Here is a 14,996-nt window from a genome sequence, read left to right as displayed (position 1 = left end):
AGTTAATTGACAGAGTTTCAAATGAGAGAGGAGTATCATTAAAAAATGCTCAACATGTAACAAAAAAATGTCCTTGTAACTTCATCGAACTATTGTACAGGCTTAAGCTTTGTCCGAAGTGAACTGGCAGTCAAAACACATAGGTCACGTAAATAATATGGCATAGTCAATTGTACATTACGTGACAATGAGAATATCCGAACCTGATTTTTAAGACTCGTCGCGTGCTGTGACGCGTGACACATAATAACGATTCAATACAGATATAATATATATTCCGTATCAAAACAAAATGCGAACCTTGGGAGGTGAGGAGGACTTTGTAAATTAGAATGTAAACCACATTGTTCGACAAAAAGCATAAAAAAAAATGGATATCGCTTTGAAGCAGCAATAAAACTGAGAAAAGATTAGCTGATTTGCATCCTAAATAGGATTCAACTGGATATATAAATTTCAGAATGAATGGAAGTTCATAAGAAATAATAACTCCATCAGGAATGTATCGAGAACAATGAACGTGAATCATCGTATTTTCATTGAGAAAAAGATCAATATTCGAATAGGCTGCTTTATAAAAGTTCGCACGTTTCCAACGCACCAGTTGATGTTTTGCTAGATTTTCTCCGCAGTTAGTCCGTAAAATCGAAGTTAGAAAAAAGTGAGTATATTCTCCGAATCAAATGTAAAGTTAAGTTTGTTCTTCTGACGTTTCACATTCGTCTTGAACGGATTAAGTCTTTGCACAAAGCTACATAACGAACTGGAGGGCTCATCTTCAGGAAGGCAATTCACTGCCAGTGGTTGTGCGAAAAGCTTACAGCATATTCCACGGTATTTGCATTTGAAAGCAAGATCGTAGGTAGACTGCAATTGCAAGTTAACACCACTTCATCCATGATAAATCATAAACATAACCAAAACAGAACTGAAACAGTCACAACATGGACATCACAAGCTTACGTCTAAAAATAAAACTGTTTTTCTAACTCAGGTGCAGCTAAAGGTACTTAACAGTCTACGTAATACCGCAATTCAATATTCAGCTGAAGCAGTTCCTCTAAATTAATCTTGCCTATCTTGGACGAATTTGGCCTTTAAATAATTAAAACAAAACAAAACACTCGGCATTTGTATAAAAATAAGCTTAACGCAAGTTTTAATGGACACCAATGAGATGAATCTGACTTCTTACTACCGCGATTAGGAATGTTAACGAGGAAGTTTTCATTCCAAAACACTAAAATTAATCTCTTTTACGATAACTGATTCAATCGACTGAAATTTCCCGCGACTGGAGGAAGATTTACTAAATTTTATAACGCAATTAATATGTACTGTGCCAACACTCCAAGGCATATAACTATAATATAATAAAACAAACTTTAACGTGTGCACTTAATATTATCAGCAGATATCTAAGAAAAACGTACTTCGTCATTCTCTAGCAAAAGAAGGCTGTAAATCTGCTCCAAATCGCCACAAATTGTGGAACTGATTTCGCGTCAAATGTTCTCACCGCAGGCAGACATTTTGAATGTCTGTTGTATATTCATCAGCATAAACACAATAATTACGAAGGATTTTCTTGAAGCATAAATATTAATAAGAGCTGGGATATTTTGACGTGATGAGTGGTATCATAGAAACGATGATGGGAATGAAATAATTCACGAAAGATTTGAAATCAACGGCACCAAAGTCTAACAGAAAACTAATACACCACGTTTAAACGAAGGAAAAGATGAACTCTAGGAATATGCCGCGAATTTCATCTTAAACGGCAACTTTTACACTGGAGAAGCTTGCAATTCAAAATGCAGCGTGCATAAAATTCTATTTTACACAACCAGGAAAAAATTCTTAATAACCGCTTACATAATTTTAGCGGTAGGGAAACGACAGCTGAAAGGTTGGTGTCATGATTGCTTTTGAGCCCGCTGTTGTTTTTTCCCATCTTCATTTATCTATTAACTTCTTCATTTTCAATATTTTTTTCATCAGTGTTGTGAGTATGATGCGGTAGTTTACTCTTGCTGCCAATTCAATTCAATAATCGGGGTTATTCCCCTTTTTGCTACTATCATTGCTTTTGTTATTGTTATGATAAAATTCAACCGACCGTCGTTGTGCGCCGCGACCCTAGTATTAATTACACAAAACTTGTATAACTGCATGTTTTTTTGCGAAATCTCACATCTTTCAGTGTCTTTTCTTAACCCTTGTCTGTTTGTCTGTGTGTTTGTCTTTCTTTTTTCCTCTTTTTATGGTTCTTTGCTAGTTCTTTCCGATGATTGGTGCGCTCACGTATTGTTTCACTGAACTACTATCAGGCGCACAAGTACAACAAAAATAAAATATCGAAAAAGTGATCTCACCTCGGACTCTTCCAAATCACTCGAAGAGGAATCAACATCCATCGGCGCAGGTCCCGTTGAGCTAAGCTTACGCACCGAACTGAGCGACCCGGCAAAGCTTGCCCTCTTCTTGCGGCCGGAATCGCCGGCTGCAGACAGCTTCTTGCTTTCCACAGCGAGTGAATGCCTCTTGTTCTTCAACCTATCAGCATGATCCGATGCCACTGACAGTTTCCCATGGCTTACCCGAGGCTTTTTCGGTGCAGCCGAAGTTGGCGAAGGGCTAGGCGATCGAGTTTCGCGTCTCTTCGGCGGCGAGGGATTCGTTTCTCTAGTGGGAGAGATGTCCATGGGTTCCTCCACAGTAGACGTTTTAGGACTTGGGGTTCCGTTTCTAAAGCTTTCCTTGGCAGCTGAGCTTAAGTTGGGTGTAGTCAGCTTTCCTCGGACTGTTTCATTTCCCGCGGAGGAAGTTTTCTGATCTTTGGATTTCAGAGGCAATGAACTTCTTCTAGTCTGTTCGTTTGTTTTTATGGGAGGGGTAGGTGAGGAGGTAACTGCCTTTTCGTTACCTCCCTTCGTTGGAGAAGTTGTTCCTGTTGATTTTGTTCTTGCCGGAGAGGGGCTCCTTCTGGCTTGCTCTGTCGGCGACCCGGGAGAGCTGGGTTCGGGACTAAGAGTTCTAGTCCCGACTCCTTTTGAAGAGGGGCTCGGAGAGCTCGAGGACGGTCTTTTTGGTGTGGTTTTCGACGGTGAGGCAGGTCGTTTTGGGGACTTCGTTTTCTGTGCCTCAAGAGTGTCACAGAGTGTCGCCACATATGTCATGACAGATCTGTCATCAGGTTTTTCCACAGTAAGGTCTGTGAAGAAAACGTCACACGCTTGAAAGAATGTCCTAAAACTCAAAATTTAAACTATTGATTAACTTTATCAATCTCGAAACGGTATCTGGTCTCTCGGACCAATCAGAGAACAAAGAAGGAAGGCGAAGCCAGTACCAGGCGCACGAAAGTCGCACGAAAGTCACGCGAAAAGTCACGCGACCCATTGAACCTGTTGGAGGTGTGAATCTGACAGAAGAGCCTACGAATAACCAACGTTGATATTAAGCTTGCTCTCAAAACATAACCATTTACGAAAAGATTCCTCTCATATCGATTCCAAGATTAAATCCTATTTGGTGTTTGTTTAGTTTGAAGACTGTGTCTAATTTAGTGCAAGGTTTTTACTAAGAAATCTTTCTTGAAGAACATAATTTGTTGTTTTTTTTTTCACTGTTTTCAACGAAAAGAAAACACTTGTGTTGTGGACCCAGAGACAATTATTTCACTGCGCAGAAAAATCGTTCCATTACTGGGCTACACTTAACCCTACCGAAGTTTATTTGAAACTGTTCACCATAGGTAAGTTAACGGAATATTCCCACACCTTCTGGATCCAAAAGTTTGGGCACTTTAAGATGTGTCTCAGCCACATCGAACGCTTCCTTCAGATTTGTAACGTCGCTGCGACCTTGCATTGAGCCGATATCCACCAAATCAGGCCTAAAAATTCAAACCACAGTAATGCATATGCAAGTTAGAACTTCAATGAGTTATACACACAATTGTACGGCAGTCCAAAAAGACACGACTCTATGCTACACATGGAAAGTTTAGGGTTCGAACACTGTTGCATATCATAAGACGTTACGTTTCTGACCACGTTTTTTCTGCTGATCATATAACAAAATCAAACTCTGAGGTAAATTGTAGCGAGCAGGGAGACAACCATCCTTGTTGTGATGATTTTACGAGAGCTAGCACCCTCCTAAAGAGGAGCAACAATTCTCACGGCGCCTGCTTCACTTCGAGACAGTCGACCAAAGCTAAGAATCGGTATTGACTAGCCTCATGCCTCTCGTGTGAATGCATTCTTTAATTGTTAATTTTAGCCCAATTTACCGCTTTCCAATCCGCCTTCGTAAACAACTGACCAAACTTGTACAACCGCCCATTTCCAGGTTGCAGTTAGAACGAAAGATTTCGAGTTTAAAGCTTCAAGCGCAACACTTGACAAAAAGGGAAATGTTGCGAAAACAACCATGTTTTCCAAACACGGCACTAATTAAATAACTTCATCTATTAAAACAAAACCACCTGCAAATTAATTTACTTGCAGATCCATAAGTGTATTTAAATGAGGTTTAATCTTCATTTCCAAACCCCTTTACGCAGAGCGATTCGTGCCATTAAAAATGTGCGTAATTTGAAAATTTCATATATACATCTACTTCATACGCACACACAAAAAAAATGAGCGCTTTTTGTACGCATTGAAAACCTTTCTGGCTACTCCACATGATCTCTTGATGTGTTAAAATTTACACCCCAGACTTGAACAAAAAAGAACCCTAAAAAAAGATGCTCTTTTTTTCTATCGCTGAGGTACATGTACTATGGTTGATAGGTGACAGGTACCCTGCACAACGTCATGTATGTAAAAAGATAGGAAAGATTTTTAGTAAGTGGTTCGTCTTGACTCAGTGATATTAGACTGTCCTGATTACTTAACTCTCCTTTACATAACGAGTCACCATCACTAAAATATGCCCAAAAATGCCTCAAAAATCGTACATTTTGTCCTCATTATCGTTTTATTTTGGAAAAAAATAAGCATACAGCACGAATACGCAACTTCATTCAAGTGTTCATGCAGTTTAGAGTTCTGTGCTTATTCAGTCCCTCCAAATATCAGAACGACTAAACTAGAAATTTCTACCAACATTTAATTCCCAAATGGCGGAGGATGAAGCAGGTGATCATTAAAAGACACAGCGGAAACGTCAAACACGCGACAAACAACAAACTTTGCACTCACTTTGCTCGCGGGGTGCTTGTCATTACCTAGTGCATTCTGGGAGAATAATGTTGAGGCTGTGAAATGTCTGAACACATAGCCAGGTGGCAGAGCAGATTCGACCTCAAATTTCGTGAAATACTGAGATACATTAATGAGGTTCAGTTATTATGTCAGTTATGTCTAATATCTCCACAGGGAACATCACTAAACTAGTATTTCACTGATAAGTTTTAATTGATAGGGCTGGTTGTATGATAAATTTTGGCTGTACGTACAATCTTACCTAAATGCATGAATAATCTGCAGGAATGCCATGCCATTCTTCCAGCTGGTGTTAAAGTTTTTCACAGCTTCACTAATCCTGTGGCGATATGATAACTGAAGTTACATAATACATGAAACATCTGTAAAATCATTAATGTCACTTGATTTAGAGTCAGGCTATCAAATGCATTCATGACTACTGCAATGAGTATACTCTGCTAGTCTTCATCAGGGGCCAGATATACACTGGTAACCTTTGTCCTGACTGGTAGTTGTGATTACTTTGGCTTTGGTTACTTATTTGAAAACTGCTCTAATATATTAATAAGTATCTTTGCTCTAAATTACAATGAAGATGAAATGGAAGTTACCCTGTAGCTTTTTGGATAGCTTTCTGAGACCATTCCAGGAGAGATTTCTTTGTCCTAGACTTCTTTTTGTTTGCATAAAATCCTTCCACCTGGTACACAATATAAATGTTTATCAGACAACATACTGTCTAATCTTAGTAATGAGTTGCTGAGTTGATTAATAAAAGTTTCCATAGACAAAAACACTAATTGTGTAGAAAAAAAGGTCCTTCGCTAAGAATGGCAAGCCATAGTCATGTTGAGATGTATACTTAAACCTTTAACTCCCAAGAGTGATTAAGAAAGAATTTCTCCTTCTCAAGCACACAAGTGTTGAGAATAAAGAAGAAAACTCCATTAAGGAACTACAAGTTGATCCAATACCAAATTCTCCAAACTGACATCATAAGTATTTAATGACAGGCAGTAAGGAGAATTGCTCATGAGATCTTGGGAGTGATATTAGGTTAATTGACCACTCCCCCAAGGGAGCTTTTCAAGGATAATACAGAAGAATGAATGAATGAATAAATAAATGAACATCCAGGTTAAAAATCCAAACTAGTAGGATGCAGACCAGTTGACAATACACAAAGTGCAGCCAAGGAGTCGGAGTTCATATGCTATATTATTTATTTGGTTCCAGCAGAGCCTAAACCCCCATACAAAGCTTTATAATATTATCTTCTAATAGATAGCTTGGCCCCCCTGTGAGTGGAGGACTTGTCAGACCCCAGGACCACCTGATTACAAGCCTAGCCAGTAGGGTCTCTAACACTCAGCCACACTGCCTCCTCATGACATACACTAAGTCTGAAAAAATTTTACACACACAGGATGTCATCAACAGAAGGTGGCCACAACCCAATTATCTTTCAAACGAACTATGCCTGTTGAATCCAAACCTCTCCCCACTTGGGTGAGCATGACTTTGCTTACCTGATAATGGTTAATAATGGCCCAGATCAATAGAAGAACAAATGTTTGGTTTCCATCAACTACAGATTCTCTGTGGATGCTTACAATTTTCACCTAGTACATGCAAAAATTGACATGTAAGTTCTCTAACCATATCTGTGTACATCTCACCATAATTTACACATTTGTCTCTGTGCCTATACATTACAATTCTTGTAAGAATAACAGTTATTCTTAGTTACTATTCTCTAATCCCTGAAAAGAACATATGGAAAGAGGGGATTGTAATCCATACATTCAAGTTAGGCAAAAGGTTTTTGAGTTCATTTCACAATCACTGGATTATTAAGACCATCTCTGTTAGTAAAGACTACTCAGAATATGCCTGCCGAAACCACCAAAAAATTGTGACCTCAGCATCATAGAAAAATGAACATTAACTAATAACTAACAAATGTACTGTACCTCTTGAGAAAATGTTTATTGATCTTACCTATCGGTGTTCTCCTAACTTCCTTCTTTACACAACTTAAAAGTCTTTTTAACTATATTTTTTACCTATAACCACGAGCAGTACATTTTAATAAAGTTAATATTCATGACTGATACATTTAGTTTCACTTCTCTATATTACATATGCTTACATTTTTGGTTGTCAAAAATTTCAAGGCAGCTCCAACATTTGCAAGGTGATGTGGTCTCTTATTTCCTTTTTCTTTGGGCTGAAAGTGCAAATATTACAGTCATACATGCACACTGAGATCAGTTGAAATGTTGTTTAGAAATAATGTGTCATGAGCTTAAGTGTTGGCCCCTCATCAAAGTGAATCAGGGCTAATGCTTCCGAACATCAGGTTAACTTTATAATCTCTTCATGGTGGCCAATTCAATGATCAACTTAGTTGATAAAACTATGCAACACCACAGCCTCTTTAAAAACCTTGTCCCTTTTACCCCGTTATGTGCTAGGTTATAACCTATTTGGCTCATTCTTCAAGACTTATGGGAACAAGATAACTATTGCAGTTGTTATTCTCACCAAGTTTTCTCCTGACAACACTTCTAACAGAGCCAGTAACTTTGTGCCATCTTTAAGCTCCTCAATTAACTCATCAATATGTAATGGAGGCTTGTGCTGTTTTGAAAGCAAATGAATTTGATAGTTCAAATGTAAACTAGATAAACTGTCAAACAAGAAGAGAATGACTAAAAACTAGTTGTCTAAAATACAAGGATCTTAGAATTCCTTAGAAGACTTATCAGTTGGTCTCTCATTGTGTCAAAATTGATATTACTGAGTAATCAGCTGATTTTATGATGACTGTCACCAAATAAGTCATTGAATAAGAAGTATCACTTTCACTAGTGGTTGTAGATATATGGACACTGACAGAGACAAATAAATTGGCCAAACACCCCACTGGCTACACAAGCAACCAAAATATTCATAAAAAGAAAGACATTAATTACTTGTTGTAAGTAAGAGACAAAGAAAACATCTGTGTACCCTGTGAGGAATCAAACCTGCATCATTTGTGACTTTGTAAACAGATGCTCTACAAACTGAGCTACAGGGAAGCAGGAGAGTTCATATCTGGAAAGTATTGTGCATGCTAAATACTAGAATCAGCAATGTCAAGATAATGGAAGAATGTAAGAGTTAAGAACAACATTAGAAACATCTTTCAAGTGTGGTACACACATGCAAAACAAGAAATAATGGAGGAAACAACAGACAAAATAAACAATCATAGATAGACTGAATGAGTAACTGACTGTTTGACAGATCAGTTAACAAGCTGACAACTACCAAACAGGATACTAGTATGACTGACTGACTGCCTGCCAACTGACCAAAAAGCAGACTGTCCATCTGCCTCTGACTGAATAGATAGCAGAAAGAAAATTCAAAGACAACCGAGGAAAAGCTGAAAGCAGGTGCTTAGCTTCTAAGGACAGCCAGGAGCCTGGTTCCATTCCTGACTTCCCAACTGACTTCATTCTTTCAGAATGAGTTTGACTAATTGACACAATTAACAAAATGATGTCTTGTCATAATCTAATGAACAAAATAACAATCCTGAAACTGCCTTTGATGCTTATCAAATTGACTTAAATTTAACTCAGCTTAACAAATTGGAAGAGGATTACCAAATAACCCTTACCTTTTGAAGAAAGTGATTAATCCATCTTGTAAATGTCCTCTTCTGTATCAATAATTGTTCCTCTATTAAAACGAAAAAGATTTTAACAAAGCAAACTTAACTTAATCCTAAGAGAGTAACCAAGAGTCCGGCAGCCATGTTGGAATCCATAGTAACCATAAACGTTCTTGAACTGAATGATCTTCTGCAGCTGACGAAGTTTTAACACTCCTTTAAGCCACAACAAACGAGTTATAAGGACGAAACATTCGGCCCCGACATGAAAACGCACGAATTTTGCATTCATTCCGAAAGTACGGTATGCGAAACGGAAATAAAGTTTCACATCGTATTTCACGTGCTCATCGAGCTTAAAACGGCTTAGGCACATTCGTGTTTCGGATAATCAGATTAAACCTGTAAAATTCCTGATACAAGTTTATTTCTTTCTAAATGTTTCAGGTTTTGCAGGATCACTGAGGCTAACTAAGCTTATTTTTACTATGTAATCAATAAAATAAAAAAACAGCGACCGAAATAATTCAAACTAGGCTTACAACAGCTTATGATAATTGATTCGCGGAGGAGCTGTTGTGTCATAGCTCTGTACTTCAGACCTTTGAACAGTTATTTTAACGGAGAAATTCTACCTGATAAAGAAGCTGCTAATTTCTCTGTCGACGCCAAAGGCGATGGCGTTGTTGATCCCAAAGATTTGTCCGGCGAAGAACTACGAGTGGTCGAGGAGAGTGAGGTTCGATTCCGTGACGCCATAACACCTCACTATCAGCGTCCAGCACTACAAAAGTACGCGCCAAAACTTTCAAACAAAATTCCCCTCATGGCACCACTTCAATGATCTCAATCAGCAATTTCTACCAGTATTACCATCTAGCAAATCACAGTAACGATATTAGCCATGTTTCACAGTGTTTGGTGATTCCACAATTCGTGTTACTGTGAATTGTTGTAAACATTCCACGGGTCACAGTTGGTCGACTAGCAGGGGTCCCCTTAGGCACGAAAAACAGAGTAATGTTTTTGTGTCCCAGTGTAGCTGATGTTTTCCTTCCCGATTAGTTCATAAATGGACTTTAAATTGCTTAATTTGTAAATTGATTAAGAAAAGCGGGCAGACTAAATTGAACGGAAACTTAAATGGCGAAACTGAAATTTCGTACGTGTAAAAATAACACAAATTTGGCCGGGGCAACAACTCGCATGAAAGATAGTGTATGAGGTAAAAAAATTGCAGTTCGGTTGCATTTTGAAATTAATAGTGATCGCAAAGTGTGGATATTCTCTCAAAAGCACATCACGTAAAATTATTCCAATCAAGCGTAAATTAAAGGAAGCCATAACAAGTTGTAAAATAAAAGGAATGCAAAGGTCATAATCCCATTGTTTAGCGTATCATTTTGTTTCAACAAAAGCCAGGTTCTGAAAATATCTTTCAATTCGTTATCAAGAACGCTAAAACAAAACTGAATTTCAAATGTCTTTGGGGTGGAGTTTATCATTTCATCGATACTTACTCCCTTCTTAGTTTCTTGACTTATCCAAGGGCCCATCATTAACAAAATAACTATTTGTGTGATTGTTTTGTTCGGATATTTTCTATTGTTTCGATTGTTTGTAAAACCGTAGTTTATCTGATTCGTCCGAAGTTGATTGGACGTCGCCAATCGCTTTACAAAACCAAACTTTAAACTTAAACATCCTTTTTTGAACACAACTGAGGGATAATTCTCAAGATGTGGCTTACAAATTTCTTTATGGATTGGATATTCAAACGCGAGCACTGATCTCTAAGGATGGCTACTTAGGAACAATAATGTTAACTACTAAAAATATTTTTCCTCGCTCATTTCCGGCATTTTAAAGTTATCTACTCTACGCTTATCCATTCCTGCTCAAAACGGGGAGGGGGCTTTTGTTATTTTCCCTTTACTAACATCAATTTCAAAACACATGCAACGAGCCTTACGGACTTACTAAGTCACTCAGTCGTATCATGGAACTCACGCCAACGGAGCTCGAAAGCGAGGGCCAATATTAGTACTTGCGTTTTCTCACGTAGCCCATATGTTTGTACACGTATTTTCGAAAAAAAGGAATGCCTTAGGTCTTTAAGCATTCAAAATGTCTTTGTTAATTTAGAGTGGAGAAACAATGAGGATCTCACTGGGGTGGATGGCTCTTACGGTTAACGGTTAAAAATTTTGGGCATTTTTCGGTTGGCGGTTAGTTTCTTAAGTCAATTCTAGGACGACAAAAATACAAACACAAAGTAATACACAGGAATATAGCATAGTGAAAATAGTGCTGTGTATGTATATGAAACAGTAATATATGTAATGTATGTATATGAAACAGTAATATATGTAATGTATGTATATGAAACAGTAATATATATTTTGGCACTCTCAAAATGATAAATCGTAGATAGGAAAATTTTGACGGCTAAAGTTTTTTTACGACTAGGGGTTAAAATTTGTCAATTTTCACGCCTCTCAGCTAAATTTTGGCCGTTTTACGGTTAGCAGTTTACCTGAGACCATCTATTCTATTCTATTCTATTCAGACCTGTTCAACGCCTAGCATTTCATTGAAAAGGGAAAGGTTCGTTTCGTTTCGACGGAAATTTCCCGGAAATTACCCTTCTTCCGTAAAATTGTGATTTAAAACACAAAGTAATCACAATATTTCCTGCCGTTTTTTCAGATCAGGTGGAATCACTACGTGAGCAATGAAGTAGTTTTTGGATTACCTAGTGTGGAATTAAGAGGAAAAGAAAAGAAAATGGAGAAGACTTCGCAGTTTTGGACATCAGGATGGGTGACAACAGCTCACTGAAGGCACTAATGTTGAGTAAAATTTCAACAAACTGGCGTGATAAACAGGCGTACGTTCTCAAATATGGTTACATCGACCGCAAGAGGTAACAGCTGCGGAAAACCGCCTTGTCTAATCCAGCTTGAGGTCTATAACATTTTATCTATTTGGTTTGCAGGTGTAACAGTGGAAGTAAGTTATTCTTGAAACTTATCATACATTATTGCAAGAAGTACGACTCACCCTAATTCGTCAAAGGAAGAGTGAATAGGTTCCAAAATAATAAATAGCTAAATAATTAAAATCATCTAAGAAATATCCTCTATCATCAGCCCTAGAATTTAACCTTCAGCCGTCAAAATCGGAAAAAATTAACCATCAACTCAGATTAAACTCAGCAGTCAAAGCTACCCCGCCCCCACTCCCCACCCCACACCAACTGAGACCCTCAAATAGATATAGACATAAGGTTGTTAAAAAACAAAAAAAAAGAAACAAGTCAATTGACGAAAATGTTTTGTCCAAAATTCTTGTGAAGTTTCGCAAAAGAACAGTTTATGATCACTTGAGTTTCATTCATCACGACTGCCATACCTGCCCTGACAAACAATCTATCGTCGGTTTCTTTGACTTCTTGTTCCCATTAACCGTTTTGTTGTTGTTGTTGTTGTTTTTCAGTCTTTTGGCGCTGCTTTCTTCAGATCATTTCAATAGACGTCATAGGAAAGAGCTGACTGATCTTCCGCTAAAGGTGAACAATAAGTAATCTTGCCGCAAGGTCAGAGTTTGTAAAAAATAACGAGTTCAAAAAATGAAAATGCTGCATTTTCACCAACGCAGTGCAGATTCACTCCTTACTTACAGTGAGAAGTTTCAAAAACTGTCCCGCCCAAATCTTCCGTAGACCTCTCTCCAATCGTTTTGGTCATGATGTGATCATTGGTGTTCGTGACCGACCGCTGACCGCTAATAAGACTTGTAATTGGCTCCTTCTCACCTGACTAATGAGAGTAAAGATGAATTCTGATGTCAGGAGTTCGGTCAAACAAACTTTTAATAAAATCGAATGTTTAATCAAACAAGATGTTTGCCACATTGTCAGAGTTTGTAAAAAATAACAAGTTTTAAGGAGGTTCCATAGGGTAGGCCTTTCCCGATTATAATACTAAAACTGGCATTTTATGCTCCTAGAAATTCCGCTTTGCGCCAAAAAAAATGCTCAAATTATGCTCGATTCCCAAAATAATGCTACTTCGATTTCAGAAAATGCTTTGTTTAATTTCAAGCAAAACGTAGAAACTCAGGCATCATGTGTGTATCAGCAACTGAATAAAGTGAAAAGTGTTTTAATTGTTTGTTTATAAATACTGGTACAGTCAAACTTGTCCAACGATAAACAGTTAATTAATGTTCGAAGTCCTTAGCGCTTGTTGTACTGTGACATGACGCTGGCTCGGAGGTAGTCAAGAAGAGCACAATTCTGTTGCTCGTTGAAGGACGCCTTCAGTATTGAAATACTCTGTCTGCCGTAGCAGACGATGGTTGGACAAGGAGAACTTGCTTCACTGCGGAAGCCCAACGAGGAAGTTGCTCCTCGTGCTCACACCACAATTCGACTTTCTTCTCTTCAATCGGGATAACAACATCTTCAGCGGAAGCCAAATAGGCAGGAAGCTCGGTTTTGAGACCGTCGATGGTAGTATCACTATCCAGGAAAGGAAATGCTCTCAGAGTCTCTACTAATGCATTTGTGGGCTTAAGCCACTAGATCGTAACAGGGCAGAATGGTCTGGCAGCCTTGAATGCTACCACTACATCATAAAGATCGACATTGAACTTTCTCAGAAACCACGTAATTGCCGGCTCAACACAAGCCTTCGCACTCCGTTCAAGTGCTGTTACGTTCTGACATGGGTCTTCCGAAATTGTAGTTGCAATTGCACGGACGTTAAGGAAACAAGGAGCTTGACAAAGTTGGGAAACGGCGCTTAGTTTCTCATGACAAGCAAAAACCAAAGGACCATCCCCTTCCAAAAAATACGTGGCTTTCACAAAATGTTCGCCAACATCAATAGTAGCGGCAAGCTCAAGCTTCAAGCTCATTAGTCGCTGTGGGTCAGAAAGTATTGCTTGAAGTTGTGCTGTGGGCAAAATTTCCGTCCTTTGCCTCTCCTATGAGCCTTGCGACATCTCCAAACTGTACCATCAACTGATGATACACCTCTCATTTGGACCACTATCTAGTCTCGCTGTATGATCTTGGTGTTTGACCTATTAGATCCTTCCATAACGGCTTGGCTTTACAACTACAGCGAAACATTCTAATCCGAAGGCTTCCGAACTCTACCAGTGTTGGGATCACTAAATAGTTTCCCACGTTATCAAGTGTATGAGAGAAGCACACGTCATTCAGCATCTTAGGGAATATAAATGCTATTCTGTCCACTGCTACTTGGTTAACGCTTGCACCGTCTCTCATGGCTGCGAGCAAGGAATTTGCAGTAAACCCCATAATCAACAGACAGGCACTGATTAAGAACTTGTGCTAGTTCGTTGGCATTGGCTGACTTAGAGCAAACATCAATTCTCACAAGTCATGGAAACATACTGCCCTATATGAGAGCTTCCAGTGAGTCGATAGCTGTTCTTCTCCAACAGAGACCGTAGCATGTCTACTTTACCGATCGGGATACCCGCCTTCAAAAACTCACTGAAAACTTCGAGTCTGTAGGCACATTCTTCCACGGGTAACGTGCTATCTTTTGAAATTCCTTCTCTTCTGAATGCCTCCATTATGGTCTGGTCTTTCAATTTCGACTTTTTCAACTTCTCTTTACCGTTTTGATGCTTCTTGGATAAAATATGGATTTTCAGAACACTTTTCTGGGAGGAAATTATCAAGTTCTCTACATCCACTGCAAAACAACTTCAGTCCTTCTCTGACAATCAAATTCTCGCCTGGGAACTGCTTAACTCACTCATATAACGTCACTTTCGTTGTATCGCTGTTTCCTCTCCGCTTGTAATTTCCACTGGTTGATTCTAAAGATCGATCTCGAGCTATCGTTGAAAGAACTGGTCTATGTTCTCCTTCAGAATTTCCTTCTATGAGCTGCAAGTATCGAGAACATGGGGTGGCACTAGCCGATGCCATCTTGTTTGTACCTGCGCGTGAACGGCCTCTGAAAGTTAACCACTGACCAGCTGCACTCAGTTCATACAGTTACTGAAATCATTCTCTAAAACACATAGGCAAATCATCACAATGCTTTTGAATTCTAAATTTA

At 38.7% G+C, this 14,996-nt stretch overlaps 1 protein-coding gene, 1 long non-coding RNA gene and 1 pseudogene across 2 annotated transcripts in view; 1 reads left to right on the top strand and 2 right to left on the bottom strand.

Moving 5' to 3' along the window:
* LOC131798326 (nesprin-1) overlaps positions 1 to 9,812 on the bottom strand; it is a 76,639-nt gene extending 66,827 nt beyond the window's left edge. Inside the window, exons 1-9 of the mRNA XM_059115988.2 lie at positions 9,525 to 9,812; positions 8,896 to 8,957; positions 7,770 to 7,865; positions 7,375 to 7,452; positions 6,752 to 6,844; positions 5,834 to 5,922; positions 5,482 to 5,559; positions 3,786 to 3,901; positions 2,379 to 3,217 (exon numbers count right to left, since the gene is read on the bottom strand). Coding sequence (XP_058971971.2) covers positions 2,379 to 3,217; positions 3,786 to 3,901; positions 5,482 to 5,559; positions 5,834 to 5,922; positions 6,752 to 6,844; positions 7,375 to 7,452; positions 7,770 to 7,865; positions 8,896 to 8,957; positions 9,525 to 9,648 — 1,575 coding nt within the window. The 5' untranslated portion in view covers positions 9,649 to 9,812. The remainder of the gene's footprint in view (positions 1 to 2,378; positions 3,218 to 3,785; positions 3,902 to 5,481; positions 5,560 to 5,833; positions 5,923 to 6,751; positions 6,845 to 7,374; positions 7,453 to 7,769; positions 7,866 to 8,895; positions 8,958 to 9,524) is intronic.
* Positions 9,813 to 10,682: 870 nt separating this feature from the next.
* On the bottom strand, positions 10,683 to 14,863 carry LOC136277563 (uncharacterized; annotated as a pseudogene).
* LOC136277899 (uncharacterized) lies at positions 10,989 to 12,715 on the top strand. Its single transcript, XR_010716074.1, has 3 exons — positions 10,989 to 11,117; positions 11,599 to 11,815; positions 12,388 to 12,715. It is a non-coding gene; the product is annotated as an uncharacterized lncRNA (long non-coding RNA).
* Positions 14,864 to 14,996: the final 133 nt, after the last annotated feature.

Source organism: Pocillopora verrucosa, chromosome 13 (genome assembly GCF_036669915.1).
Source record: "Pocillopora verrucosa isolate sample1 chromosome 13, ASM3666991v2, whole genome shotgun sequence".
NCBI classification, from domain to species: Eukaryota; Metazoa; Cnidaria; class Anthozoa; order Scleractinia; family Pocilloporidae; genus Pocillopora; species Pocillopora verrucosa.
This window is presented reverse-complemented; position numbering and strand designations above follow the sequence as displayed.